Genomic DNA, 12,346 nt, shown 5'->3' with positions numbered 1-12,346 from the left:
TAAAGTTTGGGGAAAAAACTGGGAAAACTGGAGAAATGAGTTCTGTGTCACTAACCTGTTCAGCAGTCCATGGCAACATACAGGCTTCGGCTATTGCTGTCATAGCTTCTTTTGCATTGTTCCCACATTTTACATCTCCAATCTTGTCCACAAGGCCATCTAATACAATCTGAGCTGATGTTTTGGAAAAATTTCCTTTCTGGGCAATCAAAGCAACTATGTGAAGCTTCATTTGCATCACCTGGACAAGGATAAGTATTATAAAGTTATGAGCAAGTCAAGGAAATTTATTTATTTACTTGTATGAATAGCATGTAACAGATATGACATGGTCAGGGACAACTGAGAACACAACTAAGGTAAAATCAGCATTTTAAACAAATACACAAAATAATTTTTATCCTTTATTTATATTTTTTAAATTATTTTATTTATTTTTTTTGAGACAGAGTCTCACTCTTGTCACTAGGCTAGAAGTGCAGTGGCATGATCTTGGCTCACTGCAACCTCCACCTCCTGGGTTCAAGTGATTCTCCTGCCTCAGCCTCCCAAGTAGATGGGACTACAGGCACATACTACCATGCCCAGCTAATTTTTGTATTTTTAGTACAGATGGGGTTTCACTGTGTTGGCCAGGATGGTCTCTATCTCCTGACCTCGTGATCTGCCCAACTCAGCCTCCCAAAGTACTGGGATTACAGGCGTGAGCCACAGCGCGCGCCCAGCATTTTTATCCTTTAATTGTTACCAATTACTCAACTGACAATGAAGAAAGGGAAAAAAAAGCTACTCTGTTCCAAAATGTTAACAAGTAATATTACAGAGAAAGTTTATGAATTGAAAAATTTGATTTTTGTATTTTCCTCCTCTTATGATTATTTGCATTTAGTACTGAATGCACATCCTAAAATATACAATAAATTACTATACTGACTGCATAACTGAGAATTACTACTAGGGCTACCTACAAAAACACTACAACACCCATACACACACACACGAGAATCACTTGAACCCAGGAGGCAGAGGTTGCTGAGGTTCAAGTGATTCTCATGCCTTAGCCTCCCGAATAGCTGGGATTACTTATAGGTGCCCACTACCACGCCCAGCTAATTTTTATATTTTTAGTAGAGATGAGGTTTCACCATGTTGGCCAGGCTGGTCCTGATCTCCCGACCTCTAGTGGATCTCAAATGGATATCATCTCAGCCTCCCCAAGTGCTGGGATTACAGGTGTGAGCCACTGTGCCTGGCCACACAAATATCCTCTTTTAAAATGGTGATTATTGCCTGCCTCATGCCTGCAATCCTAGCACTTTGGGAGGCTGAGGTGAGAGGACTGCTTGAGCCCAGGAGTTCAAGAACAGCTTCGTCAATATGGTGGGACCCCAGTTCTACAAGTACAAAAATCAGCTGGGTGTCGTGGCCCTCACCTGTAGTCCTGGCTACTCAGGAGGCTGAAGTGGGAGGATCACTTGAACCCAGGAGGCTGAGGCTGCAGTGAGACATATTCACACCACTGTACTCTAGTCTGGGCAACAGAGTAAGACCTTGTCTGAAAAAACCCCCAAAATTTGACATAGCAGGCATGTGAAAAAATAAAAATTAAAAAAATTAAAAAAAAAAAACCCAAACCAAAAAACAAACCAAAGAAATGTCCTTGGGTGGGACTTCGCAATTGTGGAATCAATACCTTTGAAAAACTGATCTTCTTTAAAAGCAATGTAGAACACTGGCAAAGACAATCAAAATCAACTTATTTCACAACTCCAAAAATTTTAAAAAGGCTTGTAACAATACAAGAACCATTTTTTAAAAAGCTGCTGAATTTCAGTAAGAAGAGTGAGTTTTCTGGTGATTTAACTTGCTTTGTTCCTTTTCTTCCAGTTCCACAGTAGCCTTCAAAACTTGAAGTCTTATAAACATGGCAACTGTGAAAACCTAGAGCTCTGCAGCCACTGGCAGGTAGGGGGACAACTTATGTGTGGATCTCCTCAAAAAGTTTTTACCCCAAGTACTGTCTTATCTGACAGCTTCCTAGATAAGTTCCATTAGAAGAGCCTGTTATTTGATGGGACTCTGGCTAGCTCAGTGGGAAAGTCCTATCCTCAGGGATTTTGCTGAAAACAATGAGTGGCAACTGTTTAACATCTAACATCAGAGCTGTGTAAGGTCACAATACCAGTTGGGGCAAACCAGCTTAGTCAAAAACATAAAACGATCTAGGGAATAAGATGTCCACAGAGGACTCGGACAATCTAGGAGGTTGTGTGCATATTCAAGGCTGTATGTATGCCCAAGAAAGATTGAAAATGGCCCTAATCTCAGATCTCTGACTGACCTTCAGACTTTGCTTAAAAAGTCTAAGGTAAAGCTGTAAAGTGCCTGAGTATCTCTGGCATGGCATGTCCCAACACACACACACACACACACACACACACACACATACACCCCTTGGCAGAGGGTGGGAGACATATCATATTGGTTCAAGGCATTTAAGAAAATCTGTCTAGTTGTTAGCTTGCCATTAAGTTAACCAAGGAGAGAGTATGAATTAGAGAAAAAAATTAGCAAGGTGTAGTGATGCACGCCTGTAGTCCCAACTACTTGGGAGACTAAAGTGGGAGGATCGTTTGAGTCTGGGATGTCTGCAAGGTTTTTTGTTTGTTTGTTTTGTTTTGTTCTGAGACAGGGTCTCTCTCTGTCACCCAGGCTGGAGTGCAAATGTGATCTTGGCTCACTGCAACCTCCGCCTCCCAGGTTCAAGTGATTCTCCTGCCTCAAGTCTCTTGAGTAGCAGGTATGTGCTACCATGCCCAGCTAATTTTTGTACTTTTAGTAGAGACAGGATTTCACCATGTTGGCGAGGCTGGTCTTGAACTCTTGGCTTCAAGTGATTCACTTGCCTCGGCCTCCCAAAGTGCTGGGATTACAGGCATGAGCCACTGTACCCAGCCAAGCCTGGGATGTCAACACTGCAGTGAGCCATGTTTGCACCACCACACTCCAGCTTGGACAGCGGAGTGAAGCCCTTTCTCAAAAAAAAAAAAAAAAAAAAGAAAAGAAAAAGAAAAGGGCAGTGGGGAGGCACCTCAGGAATCTTTTAGAATATTTAGCCTTTGTGGAGCTGGCTTATACAGATAAAATGCTGTGTAACACAATCTAAGGGAAACACAGTGTATGAGGGAGCTAAACATCCTAGAGGGAAAACAAGAGGTGGCAGCAGAAGAAAAACCAAAAACAGAATAGCAAGATGCCAAAAATAAACCTGACACATTTCAAGTTTGTTTAGCATGAGGACTATTTTTTTTTTTTTTTTTTTTTTTGAGACAGAGTCTCACCGTATCACCCAGGCTGGAGTGCAGTGGCACAATCTTGGCTCACTGAAACCTCCACCTCCCATGTTCAAGTGATTCTCCTGCCTCAGCCTCCCGAGTAGCTGGGATTACAAGCACCTACCACCACGCCTAGTTAATTTTTGTATTTTTAGTAGGGACAGGGTTTCACTATGTTGGCCAGAATGGTCTTGATCTCCTGACCCCAGGTGATCCACCTGTCTCAGGCTCCCAAAGTGCTGGGATTACAGGCGTGAGCCACCGCACCTGGCCAAGGTCCATTTTATATACGTCTAGAAAAAGAGAGGGAAACTTTTTCTCATTTTCCTTCCTATACCACTTTCCTATACTTACTGCTTAGACTAATAACTTGGTACTGCTAAATTTCAGCTCTATTATTAGTTAATGAGGGTATAAAATTGATTATGTGGTAAATTTTCATTGGCAATTTAATGACTGCACTTATTTTTTATTCCATCAAATAAAAAAGCTATCTCACTGTTTATTTCTCCCTTGAATATGTAAAGATTAGACTAGAAGCTGTTTAGGCCTAAAAATGAGAAGAAAAAATACAAATATCTAAATTATACAAATTATATGTACATGTATATACATTTACATATTATAGATATATAAATCCCTAATTATATAAAGTGATACAGTTGATCCTTGAACAACATGGATTTGAACTGCAAAGATCCACTTATGGATGGATTTTCTTCTGCCTCTGCTACTCCTGAAACACCAAGACAAACCCTTTCTCTTACTCTTTCTCCTTCTTAGCCTATTCAACATGAAGATGATGAGAATTGAAGACCTTTATGGTAATCCATTGCCACTTAATAAGTCGTAAATGTTTTCTCTTCCTTAGGATTTTCTTAATCACATTTTTTCTCTAGCTTACTTTATTGTAAGAATATACAATATATTATATATTACAATGTAATGAAAAAAGGGAAAAAAGAATATACAATACATATAACATACAAAATACGTGTTAATTGACAATGCTATCAGTAAGGTTTCTGGCAACAGTAGGCTATTAGTAGTTAAGTTCTTGGGGAGTCCAGAGTTATATGTGAAGTTTCAACTGTACAAGGGATAATGCCACTAATCTCCACATTGTTCAAGAGTCAACTGTAGTTATGTGTTCAATCAAAATGCAAACACTCCATTGTTCATTAAAAATCATTACCAAAACTATACCGCTGTATTACTCCACAGGATGATGTAATGTAAATTACTTCAACAAAAGACATTAAATCTCACATTTTAAAATACCTGAAAATTAGTTTCTTTCCATCCAGGTTTCTTGGCTAGCATCCTCACTAATGCCTGGCATGGCATTTCAGTTCGGTCCATTAGCTCAACAGCCTTGAAGTAAAATAAGAGAATATGAGTGTTAAAGGTTAGTTCCAAAGGAAGAGTAAATACCTAAGTCAAGTAAGCGGTTACCTCTGAAGGAAGGCGTGGAATAGAACTGAGGAGGGTTACTGAGGGAGCTTATACAGTTTCTGCTGTTGCTTTATTTCTTTGTGTGTTTATATCTATAATGCTTTATTTCTTATGTATGGCTTGGTATATGGCTGTTAAATTAGTATCAATGAAAACTATCTCACATTTCAGAAATTCACAAATAGTTTGCTCCATGCAAAATAATAGTTTTCATTTGCTAGTGTGTGGCAGAAACTGCTTATACATATTTTCTCTTACTTGATTTTCCTAAAGACATCAAAGCAGAATAGATTCGAAGTTCTAAAGTATTAAATATCAGAGATGCACAAACTCAGATCTAAACCCAGTGAGCAGCAGATGCAGGACTGGAAGCCTTCTGCTTTAAGTTCCAGTGCTCTTGCAGTTTCTCCTTACCCTTCCTCATTAGAATTACCTGGTATTTACCAAAATGAACTGCCATGCTCCTTTCCAGTACTGGTTTTTGAGAGGTTTTCATACCAATGGATAATGTTCATTCTACCAAGGAACCATGATGATAAGTGGGGAAAAAAAGAACTGGATGAAGGGTGGTTTAAGTAGAGAGACCTATTTGCCTAGGAAGTTTATAAGCAAGTACCATAATTAAAAAATTAATCTGGCTGGGCACTGTGGCTCACGCCTGTAATCCCAGCACTTTGGGAGGCCGAGGTGGGTAGATCATGAGATCCGGAGATTGAGACCACCCTCGCGAACATGGTGAAACCTTGTCTCTACTAAAAATACAAAAAATTAGCCAGGCATGGTGGCAGTGCTTGTAATCCCAGCTACTCAGGAGGCTGAGGCAGGAGAATCACTTGAACCTGGGAGGCGGAGGTTGCAGTGAGCCAATATTGCACCACTCCAACCTGGGTGACAGAGTGAGATTCCTTCTCAAAAAAAAAAATAAATAAATAAATAATAATAATCTAAGCCTTATAATTCAGAATAAGAATCTAATTTTCCTAAGTATTAAATCATGAGATTATAGAGGCCACAGAATACTGATGTTTAAAGATAGCAAACACTATACAACTATTACAAGAAATAAAAAGTCCCACCTTATCTTTAATGCCATGAAATGTGTTCACTGGTTATAAAACACAGCAATTAGGACAAATCCTTCATTCGTCAATTTCACTGCTTCCATTAAATCTAATTTTCTTTCACACTCAATTCATTCCTATGCACTACCTTCTGGAACTCTTCCATACAAGCCAGCCTTTCTTTCCAGTTGCTGCTGTCAAGAAGCTGTATACAGGTAGGTGGAAGGACAGCTGAAGCTTTTTCTTCACATACTTCTATCTGTAAAATACAAACACATATTAGAATTAGGAATTGCTTAAGGGAACAGATGACAAGAATGTAAACATAATCTAGCCAAAACTAAAAGAATACTCCCATAGGTATGCGATACTTTCTGAGCATTCTATTATACTACGACAAAGGAGATTCTCCAAGGCGGTTTCAATAAGCTAAAAGATATCAATTAACTGTATGTTGTAGAATCCAGCAAAGAACTCCAATCTTCTCATAGGTCTCACTTTGCATGGTTCACGAGTTCCAGGCTCAGTGTGTAATACTGACCGAGAGCTCAGGCTCCACTATTTCTTTGGTCTCCAGTCCTTTCTTGTTCTTGGTTCCAGCGCTCCCTGCACCTCCTGGTGCAGCTGGTTTCCCCTTCTTTGGTGGCCCACCAGCCTAAAAACAATTTAGAAAATAAAAATTAAACCACTTAAGGATTTAAAATAGCAGTTTTTTTTTTTTTTTTTTTTTTTGAGACAGTTTCTCATTTTGTTGTTGAGACTAGAATGCAGTTGCATAAACATGACTCACTACAGGCTCAACCTCCCGGGCTCAAGGCATCTTCCTTCTGGCCTTAGCCTACTGTGTAGCTGGGACCACAGGCGTGTGCTACCGTGCCTGGTTAATTAAAAAAAAATGGATTTTTTTTGTAGAGACAGGGTTTTACCATGTTACCCAGGCTAGTCTTGAATTCCTGGCCTCGAGTAATCCTCCCACCTTGGCCTCCCAAACGACTAGGATTACAACCATGAATCACTGCACCAGTTTAAAACAGTGGTTTTTAAACTTTTATTAAGTCACACACTCCCTTAAAAATTGATTAAAATGAGGGATTACCCTAAAATAAACATTTTTGTACCTACAAAATTTAGCAGTTTCAAAGTCAGACAGAACCCCTGAAGACCACCCATGGGGTAATCTGTAGACCTCGCATTAAAAACTCGAATTCAGAATTAATGAGACAAATGAAACAAAAGTCATGGCCTGAAATTATACTACATTTATAAATTAATTTGAGAATGACATCCTGATGCCTTTATTTTTTTTACATTTATTTGGGGTTTTTTTGGTTTGTTTTTTTGAGACAGGGTCTTGCTCTGTCATCCAAGCTGAAGTGCAGTGGCCTGATGACAGCTCACTGTAGCCTCGACCTCCTGGAATTAAGTGATCCTCTCACCTCAGCTTCCCATGTAGCTGAGTGTGGTAGTTCACACTTGTAATCCCAGCACTCTGGGAGGCTGAGGATCCTTTGAGCCCAGGAGTTTGAGACCAGCCTGGGCAGTATGGCAAAACTCCATCTCTATAAAAAATACTAAAAAAGTAGCCAGATGTGTTGGTGTATGACTACAGTCTCAGCTACTTGGGAGGCTGAGGTGGGAGGGCTGCTTGAGCCCAGGGGTTGAGGCTGCAGTGAGCCATGATCATGCCACTGTACTCTGGCCTGCGTGACAGAGTGAGACCCTGTCTCAAAATAAATAAATAAATTCATTCCACTCCAGTTTTGAAAAGTCCCAAGATACAAAAGCAGAATATGTACGGGCGGGGGAAAAAGTCACAAGAAAATAGTATATCACAAGGTACACAGTAAAGGGTAATAACTATGTTATGGCAACATACATTATCATTCACATTGTTCCTTCTATCTATTTTGGATATTTGTTATGAAATGCCCGAAACCTAAAAAGAAAAGATACAATGACAGAGGACCAAATTAGTCTTCAACATCCAGACCTGTTCTGAAACAAATGTTATCTTGAATATATTCCAATATTTTAAGTTGTAGTTAGCAAAACTGAGGATGCTAGTGTTTAAACTAAATGGAAACCTGTAATGCTTGCCATGTCATGTCGACAGTATGGTTTTGCTGGTTCATAGTAATAACCCCATAAAGGGATTTGCGTTCTAACCCTAAAAATGGAAAATTCTTTACTCTTTGGCTAACTAGAATACTTCTTCTGGATCCTTCTCTGTAAATAGCATTCTCTACAAAGAGAGATACTTCAAATAATGAATCTCCCACTATTCTTTTTGTTGTAAACAGACATAAATTTTTTTTTTTTTTTGAGACAAAGTCTCACTCTGTCACCAGGCTGGAGTGCAGTGGCACGATCTCGGCTCACTGCAACCTCCATCTCCCAGGTTCAAGTACTTCTCCTACCTCAGCCTCCCGAGTAGCTGGAACTACAGGCGCACACCACTGTGCCCAGCTGATTTTTATATTTTTAGTAGAGGTGGGATTTCACTATGTTGGCCAGGATGGTCTCAATCTCTTGACCTTGTGATCTGCCCAACTCAGCCTCCCAAAGTGCTGGAATTACAGGTGTGATTATAGGTGCCTGCCACCACGCCCAGCCAACAGACATAAATTTTTATTTATTAACTGACAGATTTATCGAGGCTGGGAACGGTGGCTTATGCCTGTAATACCAGCACTTTGAGAGTCTGAGGCAGGCGGATCATTTGAGGTCAGGAGCTCGAGACCAGCCTGGTGAAACCTCGTCTCTACCAAAAATACAAAAATTAGCCAGGCATGGTGGCAGGCGCCTATAATCCCAGGTACTTGGGAGGCTGAAGCAAGAGAATCACTTGAAACCAGGAGGCAGAGGTTGCAGTAAGCTGAAATCGTGCCACTGCACCCGAGCTTGGGCGACAAAGGGAGACTCCATCTCCCTCCCCAAAAAAAGACACAAAAACCAAAAAAAAACAAACAAGACAGATTTATCATTTGACAGGCTAGCTCAGTGGCTTAGGTGCTGATATTGTCCCACTTATCTTTTCAAAATGGGAATAGAAGGAGGTTGCTCCCACCATTTTAATTTTTAAGAGAATTTCTCATAAGAGAAGGTCAGCCAGCATGAACATGGAAGTGTTTAAGGAGGTAAGAGGAAAGTGGGTTACAGCAAGAAAATTTGGACACATCTTTTAAAGTTTTGGGTCCAGGTCACCGTCCAGAGAAACAGGAACCAGTGAGAAAGGAGAAAACAGAATGCCGAGGAGAGAGCATAACATGAAAAAAAGTACAGAGTCTGTAACTAGAGATACTTCGGATAAATACCAGTTCTGCCACTCTATGTATTCCACAAACATTTGCCCAGTCCCTACTATATGCCAGAAACTATTACAAATGATCAAGCAGTGACAAGATCTCTATCCTTTAAAAGCTTACAATATGATGTGGGGAGACAGCAAACAAACAAATGAACAATAAAAATATCAGAGCATGTGTAGGAAACAAAGTCACTGAGTCTTAGTTTCATTTTTTGGAAAAACAAGGATAATGAACACCTACATCAAGAGTTGTTACAATGATTAAATGACATTATAAAGGCAAAGTGCTTCACAAGATGATGCTCACTAAATATCATTTCTCTTCCCCTAAATCCATTCTAAGTGGTTCAAGATGGGGCTGGCATGAGGAAGGAGAGTTAAATTTTTTGCATCTGCAGCAAATAACTTTCATACTTAAGAGAATCTACAGGATATGGGTTCATTAAAAGGATGCCATGAATGCCACTGGGCATTTGCTCCACTCTACACTGTACATAGGTGAAAGACCTGGACAGCATGGAGACTCAGTGATGTGATCCATCAGCATTATTAGTAAAATGACCAAGTTGGTATTACTTATTAATGTTAAGTGTGTTGTCACATTTTATTTCATTATTTAATGATACTTTCTGATCCTTTAAAATATATTCCTCTCAGTCAGGCGTGATGGCTCATGCCTGTAATTCCAGCACTTTGGGAGGCTGAGGCAGGCAGATCAATTGAGGTTAGTAGTTCAAGACCAGCCTCACTAACATGGCAAAACCCCATCTCTACTAAAAATAGAAAAAAACTGGCTGGGTGTGGTGGCTCACACCTTTAATCTCAGCACTTTGGGAGGCCAAGGCAGGCAGATCACCTGAGGTTGGGAGTTCAAGACCAGCCTGACCAACATGAAGAAACCCCATCTCTACTAAAAATACAGAATCAGTCGGGTGTGGTGGCTCATGCCTGTAATCTCAGGTACTTGAGAGGCTGAGGGAGGAGGATCACTTGAACATGGGAGGTAGAGGTTGTGGTGAGCTGAGACCATGCCATTCCACTCCAGCCTAAGCAACAAGAGCAAAACTCTGTCTCAAAAAAAAAAAAAAAAAATTAGCCAGGCACGGTGGCGGGTGCCTGTAATCCCAGCTACTTGGGAGGCTGAGACAAGAGAATCTCTTGCACCCAGGATTCAGAGGCTGCAGTGAGCCAAGATCATGCCACTGCACTCCAGTCTGGGCAACAGAGCAAGACTCCGCCTCAGGAAAAAAAAAAAAAGTTTTCCCTTGCATATGCAGTAAAATGATTTTTGACAAGGGTACCAAGACTGTTCAATGGGGAGAGGACAGTCTATTCAACAAATGGTGCTGGGAAAACTGAATATCCATATGCAAAAAGAATGAAGTTGGATACTGTATATAACAATTAAGTCAAAATAAAGACATAAATGTAAGACCTAAAACTATAAAATCTTTAGAACAAGATGGAGGGCAAAAGCATCATGAGGCTGGGTGCGGTGGCTCACGTTTGTGATCCCAAAAGTTTGGGAGGCCGAGGCAGGAGGATTCATTGAGCCTAGGAGTTTGAGACCAGCCTGGGCAACACAGTGAAACCCCTGTCTATATAAAAAAAAATTTTAAATAAAAAATCAGCTGTGTGTGGTGGCACATGCCTGTGGTCCCAGCTACTTGAAAGGCTGGGGTAGGAGGACTGCAAGTGAACCTGAGAGGTAAGCTGATTGTGCCACTGCACTCCAGCCAGGGCAACAGAGTGAGACCTTGTCTCAAAACAACCCAATTCAAAAATGGGCAAAGGACTTGAGTAGATATTTTTCTAAAGAAGTTCTACAGATTGCCAACTGCACATGAAAATATGCTCAAGGCCAGGTTCAGTGGCTCATGCCTGTAACCTCAGCAGTTTGGGAGGATTACTTGAGCCTAGGAGTTTGAGGTTTCAGTGAGCTATGATTGCACCACTGCACTCCAGTCTGGGAGACATAGCGAAACCTTGTCTCAAAAATCAAAATTAAAATTAAAAACAAAAAATGCTCAACACTAGTCATCCGGGAAATGCAAATCAAAACTACAATAGCACCTCATACCCATTAGCAAGGATGTGGAGTTATTAGCAAGGATATAAAGAAATTAGAACCCTTGTGCACTATTTAGAAACGTAAAATGGTATATAGGTGTTAAAAAAAAAACAGCGTGGTGGCTCCTTAAAAAACTAAACATGGAATTATCATTTGATCCAACAATTCCACTTCTGAGTCTATACCCAGCACTTTGGGAGGCCAAGGCAGGAGGATCACCTGTGGCCAGGAGTTCAAGACTAGTTTGGACAACACTTCAAGGCCCTGTCTCTATAAAAAATTTTTAAAAATCCGCTGGGTATGGTGGCAAGTCCCTGTAGTTCTAGCTAATTTGGAGGCTGAATGGGGAGGACCACTTGATCCTAGGAGTTCCAAGTTGCAGAGAGCTATAATCGCACCACTCCCCTCCAGCTTGGACAACAGAGCAAGACCTTGTCTCTAAAAAAATATAAAAAATAAAAACAAAATAGTCAAATTCATAGAAGCAGAAAAAAGGGGATGGGAGAGGGTGAGAATGGGAGGTAATTTAAATGATAGTAGAGTCTCAGTGTTAAAATACGAAAAGCATTACGGCGACGGATGGTGGTGACATTGCACAACATTATAAACACATTTAGTATTACTGAACTGCACATTAGAAATAGTTAAGATAGTAAATTTTATGTTAAATTGACAAAACACACTTCCATACCTTTGCTACCATTTTAATCTCTATCAAATTCTTCAAATAGTCAAATTTACTGCTGGAATATCCTATCTTCATTAACAGATTTTCTGCTGTATTTGCAATGTGGCCAATGAATTCATTTCTCAAACGAAATAATTTTAGAGGAACAGCCATGAACCTGAGACTTGGACCCTTCCTTACTAAATTCTATTTTTACATCATCTATTAACCTTAGCAGCAGGTGCCTTTTTTAGAGGTCCTGGTTTGGGTGCGGAAATGTCCTTTGTGTCCTTATCTCCTGCAGCTCCTGAAGCAGCAGTCCTTCCAGGCACAGGTTTGAATTCCTTCTTATCAGCAGCTAGTCCAGATTTCTTACCATGTATTAGTTCTACCTTTTCTGAACATTCTTTGATCTGGAGAAAGAAAGTGAGATGAACATCATTAAGCTTA

General features: G+C 40.3%; 1 protein-coding gene across 2 annotated transcripts in view; it reads right to left on the bottom strand.

The window, feature by feature from the left end:
• The window catches only part of CKAP5 (cytoskeleton associated protein 5), a 113,519-nt gene that overhangs the window by 48,471 nt on the left and 52,702 nt on the right, over positions 1–12,346 (bottom strand). For both annotated transcript variants that reach the window (XM_064364966.1, XM_064364967.1), the window contains exons 13-17: positions 12,127–12,309; positions 6,393–6,506; positions 6,000–6,110; positions 4,617–4,709; positions 56–241 (exon numbers count right to left, since the gene is read on the bottom strand). In XM_064364966.1, coding sequence (XP_064221036.1) covers positions 56–241; positions 4,617–4,709; positions 6,000–6,110; positions 6,393–6,506; positions 12,127–12,309 — 687 coding nt within the window. The remainder of the gene's footprint in view (positions 1–55; positions 242–4,616; positions 4,710–5,999; positions 6,111–6,392; positions 6,507–12,126; positions 12,310–12,346) is intronic.

Source organism: Aotus nancymaae, unplaced genomic scaffold, assembly GCF_030222135.1.
Source record: "Aotus nancymaae isolate 86718 unplaced genomic scaffold, 86718_ANA_hifiasm-v0.15.2.pri h1tg000059l, whole genome shotgun sequence".
Taxonomy (NCBI): domain Eukaryota; kingdom Metazoa; phylum Chordata; class Mammalia; order Primates; family Aotidae; genus Aotus; species Aotus nancymaae.
The sequence above is the reverse complement of the archived record's forward strand: the minus strand, read 5'-3'. Positions and strand labels throughout refer to the sequence as shown.